Genomic DNA, 18,922 nt, shown 5'->3' with positions numbered 1-18,922 from the left:
AACTTGTGAAGGGGTTTGTTCGACTTGATCATCCCCTTCGATAATGTATCTCGACTTGGGCACATCCCGAGTCATGAATATGCATTAAAAGTCCTCGTCTCGAATTCAACAAGCGAAGAAAATACAGGGCACTAAAACCCATGGTATGAGTGTAAAGTACTAAGGTATCTATCAACCAACAAGACCGAGTCGAACACAACAAGGAAGGTCTATAAATATGCGAAGTGTCCCAGATCCACCAAAGGGTGGTAGTAAACGAGCGCCAACCCTTTAAATTTACCAGAACCTTCCCCATGCATTTCGTGCGGCATGCCAAGCATCCCTGACAGTCTTGAACGAGCGGCTGTCGTCCCAGTTGTGGCCGCGAACGATGACAGTGTTGCGACCGAGCTCGTGTCCAGTGAAGCCCCAGTCGTCATCGTTGAGCGAACCGTCCTTGTTGAAGAACTTGGGGAAGTGGCTGACGATCTTCTCGTCGTAGCCGACTTGGTGCGCGCCGGGGAGGCGGAGCAGGTCGCGCTCGAAGCTGCGCAAGCCGCCGTGGAACTGCTCGAAGAGGATGGTTTGGGCCTCGACTTCGCAGACCCTTTCGGTGATAATCCTTGAGGTTGGAAGAAGGTGGTTTAGCTAAAGTTGGTCATGAAGAGATAGGAATTGGGATGTACCTTTTGGCGAGCTCTTGGAGAACGAGCAAGCGCTGTTGGACGACGTGAACGTTTTGGACACGGCAGACCAACTCGTGCTTGGGCTTGACGATGACTTGAGAAAACCTGTGGCCATCGAAGTTGTCGAGACCATAGAAGTTATCGAAGCCCTTCAGAGAGTCAAAGCCGCCCCATCGATCGAAAGTGAGGTGCTTTGGGACCACTGAGTGCACGCCAAAGTGTCAGTAAGATGGTTCGATCCCTTGGGTGAGATGCTTACCGATCTCGGGCGCCTCGTGAACAGGGAGGTGAACAGGGGCCTTGTGGACTGGTTCATGAACAGGTTCATGAACGGGCTCATGAGCGGGAGCGGGGACGTGAGCGGGTTCTGAGAGACGCAGGATACCTGAGCTTTGTGGTTGTGCAAAGATATTGAGTTGAACGTACCGGGTTGCTCGTGGGTGGTAGGAGCAGCCTGGGTCGCGGAGAGGACGACGGAAAGGGCGGTAAAGAGAGTGAAGATCTTGGACATCATTGTGAAGTTATTTCAAAAGGTCTGGTGAGAGGGAGCCAAGGACATCTCTGAGTCCATCCACTGCAGGAGAACTAACAATGAGAGAACTTACAGCGCAAATTTAAAGAGGGTGTGTCCACAGGAACTCGGTGAAGATTGGTAAAGATAGGTAAGCGACCAGGCTCAAAAGACGTTGAAAGAAAGAACGAAGGGAACGAAAGCGAACGAAAGATTGAAGCCAAAGAAGGAAACGAAGGACGATGCTGTTTCCGGTTCACCATCCCAACTTTTTATACAGTCCACAGAAACCTGTGGCTGTCTCGATAGCAGCGCCCGAGTAAGAAGACGCAGAGAGAACTGTCATTCGTATAGGCTGAAGCACGAGGTGGGTGACACTCGATGCGAGGATAAGAATCGCATCCGCAGAGGATACAGGCCATGAAGCAGCCTGTACAGAGCAACTGTCTACACTTTGTTGACATTGCTGGCATGAGAGATCTAGTTGCGTAGGTGACGATGATCAAGTTCCTTGACCTTTAGAGTCATTGAGCGTCGTATGAGGCGTCGAAGAAGTCATTGGCCGCAATGGATACATCCAAGTGGCAGATCGCGAGTCTGGCGATGGGCCAATGGCGGTTTGTGCAAGAGAGCCAAGCATCACAGTGACCAAAGTTCGTAGTCCCCGCCCATGATCCTTTTTAGATAAGATAAGATGTCGGGATGTCGGACTGATGCGAAGACCTCAGTTTGCGAAGCTCGCTCCATCACCGCGACCGTGGCTTAACTGTAAACTCCGTGCAAAGTATTCAAGCTCTACGTCTTCGACAGTGATACGCTGCAGTGAGAAGATCTGTGGGCGATGACTTGATTTCCCTGGTGCTTCTCGAGACTGTTTGAGTTCAATCTCAGGTGCGCTAATGCGAACCTAATCCTGCCTCTTGAGGCAAGGAAGCGACGATAACAAGGTCCCTAATCACAGCTCTCACCTTACAGTGCCTACCCTCTGGGCGGTGCGGGATATCAACCGATATACAGCTAGCGCGAGAACCAGGCTTCCAAAGACACTTCAAACGTCGAGGAAATGTGGTTCGGAGTGTCACATGGTGCTGTGGTACCACAGGCATCCGTCCTGTGCTTCTTCCAGCTCGCAGCCACATACCTTTCCGGACCTGCAGTTTCCGGGTGGAACAGCACGGAATGTTTCCGTCATTGGAGATGCAGGGCAACGGAAGCCAGCATCGCCGACCTTCGACTGCGAAAGAGGCCCGACATTCCGGCGTTCGATTCAAAAAAAAAATAATCCTTCCCATACTCGCATTGACGCCCAACCTCACAACAGCGGATATGCTTGAAGAATGGAATGTACAATTGGACCGCCGACTGTGCCCCACAAAATGGTGAGTACGAAACACACTTTTTCGCGCTGAAGCTGAAGCCAATGTCCATTCTCAGCTCCTAAAATTCATCGCGCCCCTTTCTTTTCCGACCGCTTCGTGACACCACAGCACGAGGTGGGACTAGTTCAGATACCTCCCACTCGCGGGTAAGGTCCTCCGAGTCTAAGGGCCACACTAGGCGTCATTTTTGTGACGCCATTTAAGGCGACACCGATTCGTGTTAAGAATGCACGTCTGAAAACCATGTCAGTGCCTCTCGTTTCAAAGCCGGACTCTGGGTGTCATGTCTACGACAAGCAGGGAGACAAGGAGCGGGGAGATACGCCAACGATCGTCACTGTCCGCGAGGTCGACGAAAGTACCATCTCCACTCGAAGCAACCGCCAGAACCGATGGACCCGCAGGTTGCTCAAGGCTGGCGTCGAAGGCCGAGGTAGGCTTTATCAACCCAGATCCCGCGGTGCGCGTTGCTCACAGGCTCCCAGGCATCGTACCTGTTCCACCAGAAGAGCAAACGGACACCCAATTCTACAAGCTCTTCTTCCTCTTTTTTACATGGAACATCAATATCTTGACGTGCGTTAGCTTTACTGCTAGCAGACCTCACGGCTTATCCCATTGTGCAGGTTCTCTGCTGGAACGCTAGGCCCCGTCATCTTTGGCCTTGGACTCGGGGATTCCTGCCTCGCCATCATATTTTTCAACGCGCTCTTCTGCATCCCAGGGTCTTACGAGTGAGTTTCTGCCTCCCCGGTCGCTGTGGGACATCCTGACAGGCTTTTTACTCATAATTGCAGGGTCACCTGGGGACCCAAGCTCGGAATGCGAACCATGGTCCTGGCAAGGTATTCTTTCGGGTACTACGGTACTATGCCCCTGGCTTTCTTGAACCTCGTCACAATGATCGGGTTCTCCATTATGGCCGCGATCGTTGGGGGGCAGGCACTGGCTAGCATCACGGATGGACTGAGTTGGGCGTGAGTGGAGCATCGACTGGCATTACAAGATACACTTGGGACTAACTCGTTGGCCGTCTTTTAGCATTGGTATCGTCGTTGTCTGCATTGTCTCGCTACTAGTCTCGTTCTGTGGAGTTAAGGTCCTGAATTGGTGAGGCTTGCTTTCGTACACTATCACTATGATGTGAGCTAAAGCTAAACGGACAGGCTATCCCTAATCGGATGGATACCATTCCTCACTACCTTTATTATCGCTGCCGGGTTTGGAGGGAAACATTTCCCAAACCCTCCTCCCGCTACTACACCGTTGACTGCTTCAGCTATCATCGGATACGCATCAAGTTTAGCAGGATTCACCATCACATACTGTCCTCTCGCAACTGATGCATCCGTTTACTATCGACCTAACGTCTCAGCATGGAGGGTCTTCCTGTACGTTTACAGTGGACTCGTACTATCCCTCGTGAGTCCCTAAACACCTGTTTGAACGACAACCCGATGCTGATGTTTCCAAAGATCCCAATTCAATGCCTAGGCGCAGCGACAGCCATTGCAGCAACAACCATTCCCGAATGGCAACAACGATACGGCGGAGCAGACGTCGGTGCTCTACTGGGCGCCGTTCTCCAACCCCTCGGTGGATTCGGCAAATTCCTCTCCGTCCTTCTCGCCTTGTCAATCACTCCAAACATCGCGGCAACGTCGTATTCGATCACCGTTATCTGGCAAGCGTGTATCCCTCGATTCGCAGCTATACCAAGATACGTTTATGCCGTTGTTTCGACCGCCATGTGAGTTTTCTCAGCCTCTCTTGTCTGGATGCATGGACTGATTTGTTACTGGTGGATGGGCTAGTATGATAGCAATCGCCATCCCCGGTGCATCCAAGTTCTACGATACTCTCACCAACCTCCTCGGTCTCACGGGCTACTGGGCCGCAGCGTTCATCGCTGTTATATTCCTCGAGCACATTTATTTCAGAAGGCAGGACTCCAGGAACTACGAGGTTGCTGCCTGGAACGACCCGCGAAAGCTACCCTTGGGGATTGCCGCTGCGGCTGCCTCGATAGGGTCATTCGCAGTGGTTGTCCCGTGCATGGATCAAACGTGGTTCACGGGTCCCATTGCAAAGATAACTGGCGATATTGGGTTTGAGGTTGCGATGGCCGCTACTGGATTGCTGTACGTCCCACTTAGACTGATCGAAAAGAGGGTGACGGGGCGGTGAGGGGGAGGTAGTTTGCATTAGATGAATTAGCGAGAATGAACTTGAAATGGCGATTTACAACATAGATGGATGAGTAGTTATCGCATTTAAACAGATTTCTAACTCTGCACACGGTATTCATTTCAATTAGGGCACCTTCAGTAACGTTGAGCCCTGGAGGGGCTTCGCTTCACAAACCAGCGCCAATCTTGATCGGATCAATTCGTGGGCGCCTAAAGTGCAATTCGTCCACTTCCAGGTTCCAGTCACCACACCAGTGAATTCCATGATAAAACGATACGCACGTGATATTCTCGCTCCAAATAACACTAGATAGGCCCGAAAATCTATAGTATATCTATAAATTAATCGACGGCACTAAGGTAGAGCGTAGCACCTACGAGTCTAAAGAGTCCACCAAGGGTATGAACGCATATTGCCTACCGGTTCCCAAAAACCACCCAGCGCAAGCCCTCCACTACATTCCGAAGATTAAATTCCTCCGTAGGGTCCGTGAGCCGCACCATAGACTCTGGCGGCCGCGAACGTCGACGGACACGCGGAGTCGGACTAGCAGTGTCCAATAGAACAGTGTCTGTACCTGCTTCCGAAATGCATTTGTTAACATATAAGTAATGGATAATGAATGCCATCATAGGCGATAGCATAGGACGTTGCATTGAACAGTCGGATGACGAGGTGCACTAACTTGTTGCAGATGTCACTTTTGGTTGCGTTGATGCTGGCTGAGGCTGCGGCGGCAGTGGCGATGGTGACGACGGATAATCGGATTTCGCTTCAGCACTAGCAGCACTCTCCGCCGCCGCTGCCTGCTTCGCCTTCAAATTCCGCTCCAGCTCTTCAAACGCGCTATAAACCGCTCCTCGTGCAGCCTGAGGCGAATCCGATGCTTGCGAAGACGACGACGACGCTCCCGGGCGTATGGACGCAGGCCATTCCTCCATAGCGACCCCCATATCCGTGAGCCTCGCCCGGATTTTGTCGATGGATTCTTCGTAGGCTTCGAGACTCTCGTCGTAGAGGTCGTACACGCAAATAGCGCAGCCTGACATGCAGCATTCTATACAAACCAAATCAGTATATCACTTCCATACAACACTGGTTCGACGCACCATCATCCGCCGGAGGCTCGGGTTTACGGGGAATCACCAACCCCTTGAAAGTCTCCACGCCCGGTTTCGAGGTAGCACTACCAGTCGAAGTCGAAGTCGCAGTCACAGTGGAAGTCGAAGCCGCACTCGAAGTAGACCCCACCACACCCGGTGCACCAGCCGTCCCTGGACTCTCGGAAGGAGTCGTAGTCGTAGCCGTAGTCGCCGTCAAAGGCGCAGCCTGAACACCCAACGCCGAACTCTCTAACTCGACCACCTCCCTCGTCCTCGCCTTCTTCCCCCTCCGCGATCTTTCAAGCCTCTTGTAGCGTTCACTAAGATTCTGACCACCTCTACCGATACTTCGTCTTCTTTGAAGTGTTGGGTTTTGACTTTTACTCATGATGGAATCGTCGATGACTGGGTCGGCCGTCGTCGTCTTCCGGGTTGTCGTCCTCGTCGAGTGAGGCGTCGAAGAAGAAGAATTGCCCAACGAACTGGTCGAATGAATCCATCGTCGATAGAGGTGCTCGTGGCCTTTTCGGGTAGCACGAAGCAGTGGTAGCATGTCCAAGTTTCTTCTTCTATACTATCCTGTTTCACCTCCGAGTCGTGAGTGCTGAGGACGACGGGTGCTCATCGAGGGGACCGGTCTACTCGTCACTAGCGTCGTCGGTGGTGTCGTCGACAGAAGGGAACTCGGCGCGGGAAACTCCGATCAATTTTGCTGCCAATCTTTTTGCCTGGTTTGCAAGTTCAATTCAAGCTTCAAGCAGGTTTCAAAGTTCAAGTTTTCGAAAGACTCAAGAGTAGCACGAGGATTATACCGTACGAGAAAACCGTACGTGTTACCGCGGGGTTTATATTTGTACATACAAAGGGGTCATACTACTTGTCCCCAAAAAATACACGGCTCTGCGACCTTGAAAAGATGTAAAGAAAAATGGGTCAAGGCAACTATGTAGCCCACGGCGTGACGAAAAAAGAAAATGTACAACGTAAAAAATGAGAGAGAAGAAAGGAAACATGTAGAAAAAAAAAGTCCATACTAAAACTAATCTACGCTAACATATAACGCTGTACGATGTCATGTGTGTGATAGGAGCTGGGATTGTAACGTGTAACATGTATCGAAAGCAAAGATTCAAGTCCAAATGACTCGAAATCCGGATGGTATCATCAATCACCTCACCTAGCAAATAGCAAGCGACCGAGGATCATACGTCGGTGGCTTCCCAATCCGATGCCAAATCGCCGTCTGACCACCGCCAGCACCACCAGCACCAGCCTCCCCATTGGTATTAGCACTCACTCCCCCTGGACCTCCTCCCTGAGCATTCCCACCAGCCGCCACTACACCATTAACACCAACAGCAGCCCTCTGCGCTCCAACACCCAACGCAGCCCACTGCATCTGCCTAGCCTTGATCTCAGCTGCCGAAAGCTGTTGAACAGCCGCTCCATTACTGGGATTCGTAGCAGGATTGCCGTTGGGAATACCATTGGAATTGGCTTGGTTGTTGGAAGCCTGCGCCTGTGCTTGTACTTGTGCTTGAAGCTGCGCCTGCGCTTGTGCTTGAGCCTGAGCCTGCAACGCAGCAATATCCTGCGGCGACAAATTCAAGGTCCCATTCGCCAGCGCAGCCTTGATCTCTTGCGGCGTCTTCTGGAGGAGAGGAGCTGATCTCTGAAGGGCATGAGCGTACGGTGTGGCGTTGTTGAGTGGGTTCAACGGGGTGAGGTGGAACCCATTAGCGGGCACACTGAGCGCAACGGGCGTTTGGTTCTGTGACTTGGGCCGTGGAGGGACAGCAACACCGTTGCCATTAGCAGCCCCGTCTTGCTGAGGAGTCGCCTCCCTCGATTGCGAACCAGAAGCAGTAGCAGCAGCAGCTTGACCGTTCACAATCTGTTCAGGTGGCTTGGCCAAGTTGACATGGGGCATCGCAATCCCCGGTCGTGTAGCGCCATTAACACCGTTCGCCGCCGGGTTCTGCGGGAATGGCGTCGTCGTCGGTGGTTGAGCCGGCATAGACTGAGCACCAGACGGCGGCACACTAGGCGGGCGCATGCCTCCATTCGACGAGATGCGCATCTGCGGGAGCACGTTGGGCGGCGGCATTTTTCGGATCTGGTGGTGCATCGCGTTGGGTGCGCGGAGGCCCGGGTGTTGTGGCACAATGCCAGGAAGGAACGCCCCAGTCATAGGATGGACAGGCCGCAAGTTGCCTTGAGCATCTCGGCGTACCATGGGTGGCATACCTAATCTGTACGGGATGACCGAGGATTGCTGGCCGTTGGCGTTGGGAAGATGGATTGTCGGGTCGACTGATAGGTGGGCGTGATCGGCTTCAGTGAACAGTGTCATGGCATGTCGCAAGTACCTGCAAAGAAATCGTTAAGACTGTACAACACACTTTCCCACAGCGAAAATACTTACGTAGGATCATAATCATCCACAAGAATACGATCCTGCTCTTCCGGTCCTTCAGGTCCACAAGCAGGACCATCATCAGCATCATACCTCCACTGAGCTTCAAGCCTCTTCAAGCGCTCAACCTCCTCAGGATCCTGCTCGTCCACCTCCATATCGTCATCATCACCACCACCAAACAGTGACGAACGGGCAGCCTTCGGGATAGGACGCCGAGGCGCAGCGTCCCGGCGATCCATAAGCAGACGACCACCACGGCCGTAGCGAAGCCGAACCGCGCGAGCAACGCGTGGCGCCTTCGCAGGACGTTCGTCGTCGCTGTCGGAGGTCTTGTCGGAACTGCTGGAGGGGTGGGAAGGCGCGCCGGAGGGCGGGAGGTATTGGAAGAGGCGGGATGCGTAAGGGACAGCAGGGGCTTGGTAGGGGTTGTCGATGACATCTTCCCAACTTCTGTCTGCTTCCTTCTGCTTTGCGAGGATGGATTCGGTTTGTTGTCTGACCTGCGCGATTCGTTCGCGTGGCTTGATGACGACTTGGGGGATTGGAGTGAAAATCTCGCTTGGTCGAGGCGGCCGCGGTGGCAGACGGCTGTGAAGAGAATAAGTCCATGATCAAGTATATCAGAGAGCGAACGTACACAACGTCGGGCTTCCTTGGTCGCTCCTTGTCCACGAGAAGCTCCTCGTCTGCTTCCGAAAACGAAGGAAACTTGCGTTTCAGATCCACCAACGCCAACCTCTTCTGCCACACCTCCTGCCCCTGCATCGCACTCTCCTTCTTCTTCAGCTCTCGCTGTAGGACAAGTTTGGCAAGCTCCAACGGGAAAGCAAACTCTGCCTGCAGTCGGGAGAGTTTATCAGAGTACGACGCCTGTGCTTGACGCGTCTTGCGGACTGCCTTGATCTCGCGACGTCTGAAACAGATGTAGGACTCGTTGAGAGTATCTGTTTCGTCAAAGTTGAGAGTGGGTATGATGCGGTGGCCTTCGCGCTCGAGTCGTCGTTCTTTCCAGTATGGGTAGATGATTCTTGCTAGGCGGAGAAGATGGGAGGGTTGGGGTATCCAGGAGGGGATCGTGTACGAGGCAAACATATCAGGCGTGAGTGGCGAGGCGAATATAGGCTGGTATTCCGCGAATGATGGGAAAGCCATGTGGTTATTGGCCAGACCCTGCAGAGAAACATTGAGCACAGAGCAATAGAATATGGAATATATACCTACGACGTGAAGAAACTCGGTCTTGTCATGTGTAATCTTTTCGAACAGACCCATTACGAGTTCAAACTCGTCTTCAGAGATTGTTGTTGGTTGGTTGAGGTCTGGCTCTTTGCCCTTTGCTTTGGCGCTTCGAGCAGATGTGCGTGTGCTAGTCGGTGAGGAGACAGCGCCTTGGGCACTGGTACCTTCACCTCTAGCCTCTTCGTTGTTCCTGTCTAGCCATTCCTTGTCGCGTTCGTCCATATAATATGTGAATCCTCCTGCAATCCCATCCCTGACAGCCTCATCAACGGTGGTCGAAGTGGCCACATAAGTGGCCGGGTCTCTCCATCGGTTAGGGGGATAAAACTCGTCTGCATTTGGAACGACACCAGTCGAGTCCGGGGTCGGGATGAAAGCGGCCTTCTCCTCGGCCTTCTTCTCGACCTGAGTCCGATGCGAGGCGGACAAGACTTGCTGCAAGTGATGCTCCTGCAAGTGTATTATATTAGTAAGCGATTCCGCGGAACGCACTGCCACCATCGATGGCTGACGTGGCATGAAAATTGAGGCTCACATTGGCGTCCTCGACGTCGACTCCAGCGACGAGGTTGGTGAGACGGGCTTTCTCTTCGTCTTCGTCGGGGATGAAAAGGTCCTCAGCGTCAACGTTGCCCTTGATGATCCTCAAGCGAGTTTTGTTGGTGATCCGGTTGCGATTTCTGAGGGTCGATGACCCCGAGAGGTGCGTCCGGGCCATGTCGAGTTACAGAGGGCCAGCGATTGTAAGGTTGCAGAAAAAAACAATAACGAGTGGCCCCAAAAATCGAGTTCGTCGTCGTTCGAATTGTCGTCCGCAGTGGGTCAAAGCGTTCGGATTTTGGCCGAAATGTGATCGGACCGCCGGGCAAAGGTCGAATCAGGAGTCGAAGTCTACGTAAGCGACGCGTGACACGGCCGAGGCTCTCATGGACCGCCACTGTTGCCAAGCCTGTGGATCGCTCATAGGCGCTCAGGCTCTGGATAGGAACGGATAGTAACTGTAGCGCTGGGGAAGCTATGCTACATCGTGTTCAGTCTTGAACCCGGAAGAGATTCAAGACGGGATGATTGAAAAGTGACGTAGGGTCCCCGGCACCTACTCCGAATCGTCACTTACCAGATCTGGATGTGAACCCGATATTTCTGGACGACCAGGGGCCAATGACCGGTGCAGTACATGAGCTGTGTTCTGGAAGGATAAACCTGAGCAAGCCTATCAGGAATAGCCAAAGTAAGACACGTACTGTCTGTTGGATGGACCTGGCGAATTCAAATGAGTGGATCAAAACCCTCAACCCTGCCCACGTCGTCAATTTTGAGAAGCAGTAGGATCGTCTTGAAAACGAGGAGTGCGGTGGCCCTAGACAGGTGGATGGGGCGCTGTGGATGCCGATCAAAACCATGGGGGGACCGAAGGACCGATGGATGGACTCGGGGTCGTCCAGCAACCTTCGACAACTGAGGCCCTCTAACGAGAACAGTCAAGGACGACCAGAATTTAAAGGTGGCATGGCGTATGGATTTCAGGGGAGGTCGATGTATTCTGATTCAACAATAATTGGAATACAACTGGATAAGAAAAAAGTCAGCAAGTTGAAACGAGGCAACTGGAAAAACACACACCTTGTAAATACTCGACACTCCGGATGTGCGAGACAATAGACGAAGAGGAATGTATTTAACGAATCCAGAGAATCTCAAGGATAATCCAGAGGAGAAAGTGGCGGTGTGGTCGTGTACTCCATCCAACCGAAAGCTCAGAAACGGTTCCACCAGCAGTGCTCTCGTTGGGAGAACTGAACAGAGAGGGATATCTGGTGATTGTCGACAGCATATCTGCTAAAAGGCATCATCCCCTACACAGTGTTCCCTCCCCATCGCCATGAAGCTACAGCTCCTCTGTAGACCTCGGGATTGACCCCAATAAACCTGCTCCTCTAGAAAACATTGACGAGATCTAGACGAGCTCCATAGCGCTTCTGGAGAATCTTCATCTGGTGAGTGGGGGAAGAGGAAATAGAGGATGAGCACAACGAGACACTGGGGGGTAGCAGGTGGAGGAAGGGCAGTCCTTGTCCGGCTCGATGAGCGGAATTCTCAGCCACCAGCAGTTCGGACATTGCCGACCTCATGGTTCCTCGGCAAAGTGTTTGCCGAGGTTCTCTTCAAGTCTCGTTCCCTCGCCCGCGAAGCTTATTCGACACGTCCACCGCAGCGTCGCCTAAAATAAAAGCATTTGCATGCTTTCTGGTCTCTGTTTCCTGACGAAAACTCGTTTATTGGGTATCCAGACTTCCGTTATCCCGCAGCCCATTCAACGCATACGACATCGGAAAACCCAGGCTGTGCTCCTCAACCGCTGGAGTCCTCTGGGCACAGGCTCAATGGATCCATGACGCAGCAATATGACTATCAATTCGGCCAAGATCCTTGCGAATACATACCTTCTCCCTGCGCCTGACTACAGAGTCGAAGGACAACGGCGTCGTTAACCCACAGTCTCGCTGTGGAATGAAACAAAAAGCCTCGATCCAGTCACCCGCAAGTTAATTATACTTCAAGCTTCAGGTGACTGGGACCCACGTTCAAATGGAACAGAAGTCTCGGCGATCTTTCCACCCTGTTGCATCGTGCCTGCTCCGCAGTCGCCCAGTTTGTTTTAAAGCGCAGGCTGTTGCTGCGGGATCTCCTCAGAGGCTTTCTCTTTTACTCTACCAACCCCTCATACCAGGGAATCCCAGCTGAGTTTCCTGTAGAACTCTAGCAATACGCGCGAAGATGATCATTAACCCCGACCACGACTCGAAGGACGGGTTGGAAGAGTTTCGCAAAGGCTCTTCTGATTCTCAGCAGGCATCGAGTGATAGCGAGTCGACTGTATCTTCGACAAGTCCAACAAACGCAAGTGATATCCTCGATCCTCCGCCCATCGTACGTACAAAGCCCACCCTCCTTCCTATGCATTGCTCAAGCTTGAACTGACGTCTACCGCAGGATGAACCACCTCCATCGTATACCCCCTACCCTGCGCCGCCACAGGCCACAAGACCCGGTCCCAATGCAACAACTACGACTCCACCTGGGCCCGCGACACACTCATACCCCAAGGCTACCAACTACCTCCACATTTCACGGAAAAACACGTCGCTGAGCGGAGAATGGACTATCGACCCCTTGCTCAAGATTCCTCTACCAATGCTGCCCAATCTCAAGTCAGGTAAGGCGTTATCAATAATTATTGCTCCTCACCATGGGTCATCGTTCTCGTGACGCTAACCGTCCAAACTGATAGGCGAAACTGAACGACGACATTTCAATCTGGAGAGTTGGAATGGCAAGATACAAGCTGATGTGTACTTGGCGGGTGCGAACCCTGCCGTCGCTCGACGACCTGGTAATCCCAAGTTTGCGATCTTGAACGTGAGCACATGCAACGCGAGCGTCGCTTTCAACTTGGTGCGTCCAAATCAGCCTTTGACGAGTCCTAACCTAACTTCACGACTCCCCACGACAGCACGACCACCCCTCCTCCACCGCCTCCACACCCCGCCTCCCAGTCAAACTGAACATCAAATCCATAAACGGGCGCATCGAGCTCAAAATCCCTCGTTCCTTCCGCGGTACCGTAACCGCCACAACCTGTAACGCCTCCACCCGATTCTCCTACGCCATCCAGAACAATTCCGGAGCTGGAGACCGCAGTCTGTTCCACCTGCGCGAAGACAGGAAGACCACGACGGCTTTTATCGGGGAGTACGGCGAGCCCGCGGGATCGAGGATCCAAGAAGTGGTGGGAGATGATGATGACACCGGTACCAGCACCAGTGCCGCCGGCATGGACGTCGACGACGACGCGTCCACCACCATATCGGACGTCTCAACCCTCAAATATTCCTCCGATGAAGGGGGAGAACAGAACGACGAGTGGACAGGCGACCAAGTAACACTCTCCACCACCAACGCCAACATCCTAATCAGCTTCGACGACGAAGCCAAGTGGGACGGGCCTGGTTTCATGGACACCTTAAAGACGGCTACCAACACTTTTACGATGAACGGGTTTGGAGTGTCGTATGGCTATACCATGGAGCCGCGGTATTATGGCCATGGGCACGCGTCGTGGGGTGGAAGTCACTGCCGTAGTGGTAGTAGTAAAGGCAAGAAGAAAGTCTCGAAGAAGGGAAGTAATGATGGGAATCGGTGTGGTGGTAGTTCGGGTTCGAGCTCGGGAGGGCTTTTTTCTAGGTGGTTCGGGTTATGATTCTTGTGACTGGTTATCGATTATCCCTGTCGTTCAGGGCTGCACATTATGTTTTTCTTGCATCCATCTTCAGACCCTTGCAGTTGACACCATCGTCGCGACTCCCTGTATGCATTGTAGCAAATACCATGTACATTACCTTGCAACGTCTCATGTCTATTCATCTCTCTCGACTTGCAGTAATCCGCTCTTCCCGTCGGAGTCACGAACTTTTGGACCTTCACTGGGGCGGCGGCCTCTTGTGCACCGGTAATCAAAGGAAGATAACGCCGACCTTAGCTCAGTTGGAAGAGCATCAGACTGTAATGGGTTACCTAAGCAAGTCATCTGGGGGTCGCCTGTTCGAACCAGGCAGGTCGGATATACTTTTTGCCGTTTTTCCTTTAGATGTGAGCTCGGGGAAATAGAGTCTATACTTTATCGTTTTTAGTTATTATTAAACTTAATGAAGGGATAGTCGGACATCATGTACAGAGTGATCGAATCGTTTTTACAGCAACCAAAGATCTCGGAGTGATATTGCATTCGAAAGGTTTTGGATGTCTGAAGGCATCGGGAGTTAGCAAGAATCCCTCTGACAGGATCACAAGAAATAGGTACATACACGATAACACCGCCATCATATTCCACAGTCGTCTCAGCTACTGCTCCGTCTGGGCCAACAGGCTTCGATATATCGAATAGACTGAGAACGGAAGCAGCCGTTAACCAGAGTGTGGATTGGCCTATATGCGCTCCTGGGCATTGTCTATCCGAGTACCAGGGCGGGTTTAATTACGATTCAAAGGTGGGGATAGTAGGTGTTGAGGAATATAAGACGCACCTTCGTCCGAATCCGAATGCGATGGATGATGGGTCTCGAGCTGGGTTAGAACCTAGGAACCGTTCTGGGATGAACTCTTCGGGGTTGGGGTATTCGTGCTCGTTGTGGAGCATTGCCCTAAGGGGGTGGATTGGTACTTTGTCCATTGTTAGAAGTAACAGAGCGTAACATACCATGTATTTGCGATGATGATGGTACCCTGTGGGATGAAATAGTCGTTGAAAATGTCGTCTTCTGAGGACAAGTGAGGGACACCTGCGCCATTCGATTCGGGTACTTCAGCCTCATGATACTCAAAAATCAAGCTATTGAGCTGTACTTTAAGCTTAAGCATTAGCTGAGGTTTCATTGAGAAGGCTAAGGACGGACGCACCGAAGGACTTCTTTCACGATCGCGTTGATGTACGGAAGTCTGTTCTCGTCTTCGGATTGGGGTAAAGTCCCTATCCCGAGAACGCGATCCAGCTCTTCTTGGGCACGTTTCTGGACTTTGGGGTAGCACATCATTGCGAGGAAGAAGGTGCAGAGAGCTGAGGTGGTCGTATCCGCAGCCGCTGGAAGAGTGGTGTGAACATCAGCATACAAGTTGGTAAAGGTCGTTTGAAGGGAATGTAGAACAAACCGGCGAAAACCATCCCAGCTGTGTCTTGAATGACCTCTCGCTGGTGGGCGACGTTTCCCGATGTATCCAAGTCCTCTAGAGCCTTTCGAATGAAAGAGGGTCGAGCGATTCCCTCGTTCTAGTCGGTGAAAATAACGTGTTCAGCGCCCAGGGGAACCGTGTAGTACATAACCTAATCCGACTCGACTTACGATCTGAGCTTCGGCCTCTTCAAAAGGCTTGTTCCTCATCTTGTTATTCAACCTCTTCCATTCACGCGCTTTCTTCTTGAAGCCGGCCCCAGGCACCCATTCAGGGACGTATCGCAGCGCTGGTACGAAATCGACGAGGAAAGCACCTGGAACGGCTGCTTCAACCGCGCTTTTGATTGCTGCTTCTGCGAGCTGGATGTATGGGTCGTTATTGGGTTGGACTGACAACCCGTAGGCGATCGAGTATGCGATCCCCCCGACCATGCTAAAATGAAAAATCCATAGAATGAGAAACGAGAAATGGATGGAGTGGTCGTTGCGGGGGATACGCACTGTCGGGTATGGCCCATAAATCCATCGGGCGAGTCGAGGAGTTTGACCAACAGTTTTGAAATGTGCTCTTGCTCGCAGAATTGGTGGGAGGCTTTGTTGGCGGGAGAGAAATGCCGCTGGAACAGCTTGCGTCGTTCTTTCCATTTCTCCCCGTATGGAAGGTTGGAGATGACCCATCCCCAGCCCATCCTGCAGCGGAGGTGGCGTAGTGTGAGCGTTAAGCCATGGCGGTAGGCATCCTGATGACTGGTGCAGCACGTACAGGTCGTTCATCATTATGGAGCCTGGTCTGAGTGAATATCTTGAGAAACGATAGCGGAGGATGGGCGGTATTGTACTGACCTGCTTGAGTAAATCCGAGATCGCTTTTCTAGCATCTCGGTTGCTAGCTCGATGGTGTTCACCACCACTATGGGCGTTCCAGCAGCGTCGAGGTAGAAGATGTCCCTTCCTTCCCGCCAGAGGCCGCGTTTAGCTGCATAAATAATCCAGTCCACATCGTGGACCTACGTACCGAGTTCCTTCGACCACTCCCTGAAAACGACATGTTCATTGCTTCTTGGGACATCCAAAGCATGACCCAGGAGAGGGTATCCCCGCCGAGGACTAGGTGGTAGCTTGTACCCTTTTGAACGCCTGTGCCAGAGGAGCTTCCGCCAGAGGATGTGGGCTACGAGAAGGGTGCAGCTGGCCCAGAGGTAGGGAGTGCTACTAGCCATCAGACCGGACTCGGGGGAGCAAAGCCTGCTTGCGGCGTGAGCAAGCAACAGGTGCCAACAGCCCAATCTTTAACGCAAGACGTCTTCTCGTCACTATCACCCCATCTGAGTATGGATCGTACTAGTACCCGCATCAGGTGGTGGTGGTGCGGTCTCAAAGCGGTGGCATCTTCAGCGGGTGCCTGTATATCGTTTCGTAAGAAGAGCCACCACTTGGGCTCTTGTGACTCTCCTATCGCGGACTCTCCGTTCAGTTTCTCTGTATTCAAAAGATTCCTAACGCTGTCAACGGTATGTATTCCAGAAATAGGAGATAACGCACCATTGGTTGACTTTTGGTGGTGAAATAAGGTCTTTTTACCATTCTATTTGTCTTGTATAGCAGATTCAGGACAAATTCGACTTCGTTGGACTGAGGACTTGACCATGGCGGTCGTTTCAGTACGGTGGTATGCCCTTCATGACGAACGGCGTCTAGTTCGGCAGGGTTCGGCACGACTTGATGGTCGTTCGGCGTTTTCCGAGCTCTACCCGACGGCTCCAAATTTGTGTGGTCTGTTACCAATCTGTTACGGTCTCTCTGCTCTCCTGCAGTCTCTTCGTTCTCCCACTTCGACCAAAGCGCAACCATATCACCAAGGGCTGTGGCTGCATACTTATTGATGATCGGAGGCTGGTCGTACAAAGGTAAATGTCGCTGCTCAACAAGGGAACCACCAGTGATCCTGGTGAACCACTTGTTCGACGTCTTTCTGGGCTAGCGACAAACAGAATCTGAAACAGCATCGTCGATTCTTCCCGAAGAGAAAGGGATATACCAGATACATGGAGGGCGAAGTTTCTGTCGGAGCCGTCTTCAATGTTGAACGTTCAACGTTCAACTTGTTGAACCCATCCACCAGTTTCAGGCAGTCTTGTCCCCCTCGGCCAGAACTCGTGGAGCTGTCTCTCTTTTGTTTGTTTGCCGTTCTACGCTGCAGCGAATCTACTCGAGGACACCAAAACGAAACAGACCTTTATTGCCATGCCCAGTGCTCGGTTCCGTTCTTATACCGCGGTTTGTTGAACCAGAAATCTCAACGCGTCTCTCGAAACCCCACCTACGATGCCACCTCTTTTGACTACTGTGCTCTCGCTGTCCGTGCTCCTGCACGCGTCTCGCACTTCCATCGCCTGCTCAACGGAAAAAGCGATCCCATTTTCGCCTGGCTTCGACATCGAGAAGGTCGTCTCTCTCGCTCAGAAACTCCCCGGCCACTCATGGGAACATGGCGTCACTGCTCAAGCTCTACTTGAGTTGTTCGATCCCGAGTTCTCGATTTTCGGCAACGCCTCGATGCCCACACCAAAGCTCTCAAAGTCGACCGTCAAGTCGCTCTCGTACGCTGCGAGGAACATCAAGTTTGGCAAGGATTCCGACGCATTGGCGCCAGGTGGCGGCGCATCAGCAGATCCTTCGAGCTTGGGCGTGTCGGCTGTCCTTCTGGGTATGACGGAACCTGTCTACCTTGATAAGGCAGCGGAAACGATTAACTACCTCGTGAACAAAGCCCCTCGCCAATGGAACGGAGCGATATCCCATCGCAGGGACATCGTTGAAATTTGGTATGTAGATCAGCTGTCGTATTTCCCTTCCCATTACTCACATTCCCCTAGGGGCGACTTCGTCTACATGGTCCCTCCATTCCTCGCCTACTATGGTGCTCATACCAATAACGAGACACTCCTCTTGGAAGCAGTTAACCAGTGCCGGTACTATCGACAAACCCTTCGGGCCAACACCACTGCACCCTACCAGGGCACCTGGCATCACATCATTGGTCCCCAAAGTGCCGACTGGGGCCTCTGGTCCACCAGCAACGCCTGGGCAGCAGCTGGTATGACCCGAGTCCTCGCCACTGTCCTCAAAACCCCCATGCGACCCGCCTGGCGCGACTCCGTCGCAACCGAACTCAACTGGTGGATCCGGGAGATGGTTGAAGGCGCAATGAACTCACCGATGGACGGTGGTCTCTTGCGGAACTACCTCAATGATGTTTCGAGTCCCCGCGGGTTCGGAGAGATTTCTGGGAGCTCGTTGCTGGCGGCTGTGGTGTACAGGATGGCCATTTTGCGCCCCAAGACGTTTGGAGACAAGTACGTCCAGTGGGCCGATGGCATCCGCAAGGTGTTGGGGAGGAATGATGCGAGAGGGAAGCCTCACGTCAAGGCAGACGGTGTCGTCACTCCTGCTGTTAACCCTCTGAACTGGCGTGACCCTGTCCCGATGACCACCGGGAGTCCTGAAGGGCAAGCTTTCGTTGTTTTGATGTACGCAGCTTGGAGGGATTGCGTTTTCGCAGGCAAATGCCATCGTTGATGCGGAAGATTTTGAAACAATTCAATCGTGGTTTTATACAGATATGTTATGAGAGCTTGCGACAGGGTTCCTAGACCACTTTGAATGAATCGGAATTTGTGACAATTT

The 18,922-nt window shown here is 52.4% G+C and overlaps 7 protein-coding genes and 1 non-coding gene across 8 annotated transcripts; 4 read left to right on the top strand and 4 right to left on the bottom strand.

The window, feature by feature from the left end:
* Positions 1-42: 42 nt before the first annotated feature.
* Positions 43-1,176, bottom strand: CC1G_05219 (hypothetical protein; the record flags this gene model as incomplete). The annotated part of the gene is made up of 4 exons (XM_001840281.2): positions 43-601; positions 666-867; positions 925-1,032; positions 1,092-1,176. 4 exons carry the CDS (start codon positions 1,174-1,176, stop codon positions 277-279), a joined length of 720 nt encoding a protein of 239 aa, XP_001840333.2. The 3' UTR covers positions 43-276.
* A 1,622-nt stretch (positions 1,177-2,798) lies between these two features.
* On the top strand, positions 2,799-4,742 carry CC1G_05218 (cytosine permease; the record flags this gene model as incomplete). Its single annotated transcript, XM_001840280.1, has 8 exons — positions 2,799-2,988; positions 3,041-3,131; positions 3,182-3,289; positions 3,353-3,532; positions 3,597-3,665; positions 3,722-3,977; positions 4,031-4,305; positions 4,370-4,742. The coding sequence occupies 8 exons, from the start codon at positions 2,799-2,801 to the stop codon at positions 4,740-4,742; spliced, it is 1,542 nt and encodes a 513-aa protein (XP_001840332.1).
* A 683-nt stretch (positions 4,743-5,425) lies between these two features.
* On the bottom strand, positions 5,426-6,401 carry CC1G_05217 (hypothetical protein; the record flags this gene model as incomplete). The annotated part of the gene is made up of 2 exons (XM_001840279.2): positions 5,426-5,802; positions 5,855-6,401. 2 exons carry the CDS (start codon positions 6,399-6,401, stop codon positions 5,426-5,428), a joined length of 924 nt encoding a protein of 307 aa, XP_001840331.2.
* A 624-nt stretch (positions 6,402-7,025) lies between these two features.
* On the bottom strand, positions 7,026-10,224 carry CC1G_05216 (hypothetical protein; the record flags this gene model as incomplete). The annotated part of the gene is made up of 5 exons (XM_001840278.1): positions 7,026-8,217; positions 8,274-8,855; positions 8,905-9,437; positions 9,489-9,956; positions 10,042-10,224. 5 exons carry the CDS (start codon positions 10,222-10,224, stop codon positions 7,026-7,028), a joined length of 2,958 nt encoding a protein of 985 aa, XP_001840330.1.
* Positions 10,225-12,212: 1,988 nt separating this feature from the next.
* On the top strand, positions 12,213-13,767 carry CC1G_05215 (hypothetical protein; the record flags this gene model as incomplete). The annotated part of the gene is made up of 4 exons (XM_001840277.2): positions 12,213-12,437; positions 12,501-12,723; positions 12,799-12,962; positions 13,021-13,767. Exons 1-4 carry the CDS (start codon positions 12,285-12,287, stop codon positions 13,765-13,767), a joined length of 1,287 nt encoding a protein of 428 aa, XP_001840329.1. The 5' UTR covers positions 12,213-12,284.
* Positions 13,768-14,036: 269 nt separating this feature from the next.
* Positions 14,037-14,128, top strand: CC1G_20232. Its single transcript has one exon. It is a non-coding gene; the product is annotated as a tRNA-Tyr (tRNA).
* Positions 14,129-14,231: 103 nt separating this feature from the next.
* On the bottom strand, positions 14,232-16,455 carry CC1G_05214 (cytochrome P450; the record flags this gene model as incomplete). Its single annotated transcript, XM_001840276.2, has 11 exons — positions 14,232-14,310; positions 14,372-14,515; positions 14,591-14,707; positions 14,764-14,895; positions 14,964-15,144; positions 15,213-15,330; positions 15,404-15,668; positions 15,737-15,925; positions 15,999-16,025; positions 16,079-16,187; positions 16,251-16,455. 11 exons carry the CDS (start codon positions 16,453-16,455, stop codon positions 14,232-14,234), a joined length of 1,566 nt encoding a protein of 521 aa, XP_001840328.2.
* Positions 16,456-17,560: 1,105 nt separating this feature from the next.
* CC1G_05213 (glycosyl hydrolase family 88) lies at positions 17,561-18,814 on the top strand (the record flags this gene model as incomplete). The annotated part of the gene is made up of 1 exon (XM_001840275.2): positions 17,561-18,814. The coding sequence occupies one exon, from the start codon at positions 17,561-17,563 to the stop codon at positions 18,812-18,814; it is 1,254 nt and encodes a 417-aa protein (XP_001840327.2).
* Between the last annotated feature and the right edge of the window lie 108 nt (positions 18,815-18,922).

This window comes from Coprinopsis cinerea (assembly GCF_000182895.1).
Source record: "Coprinopsis cinerea okayama7#130 chromosome 11 map unlocalized cont3.11, whole genome shotgun sequence".
Taxonomy (NCBI): domain Eukaryota; kingdom Fungi; phylum Basidiomycota; class Agaricomycetes; order Agaricales; family Psathyrellaceae; genus Coprinopsis; species Coprinopsis cinerea.
Note: the sequence above shows the minus strand (reverse complement) of the source record. Positions and strands in the feature narration are given on the sequence as shown.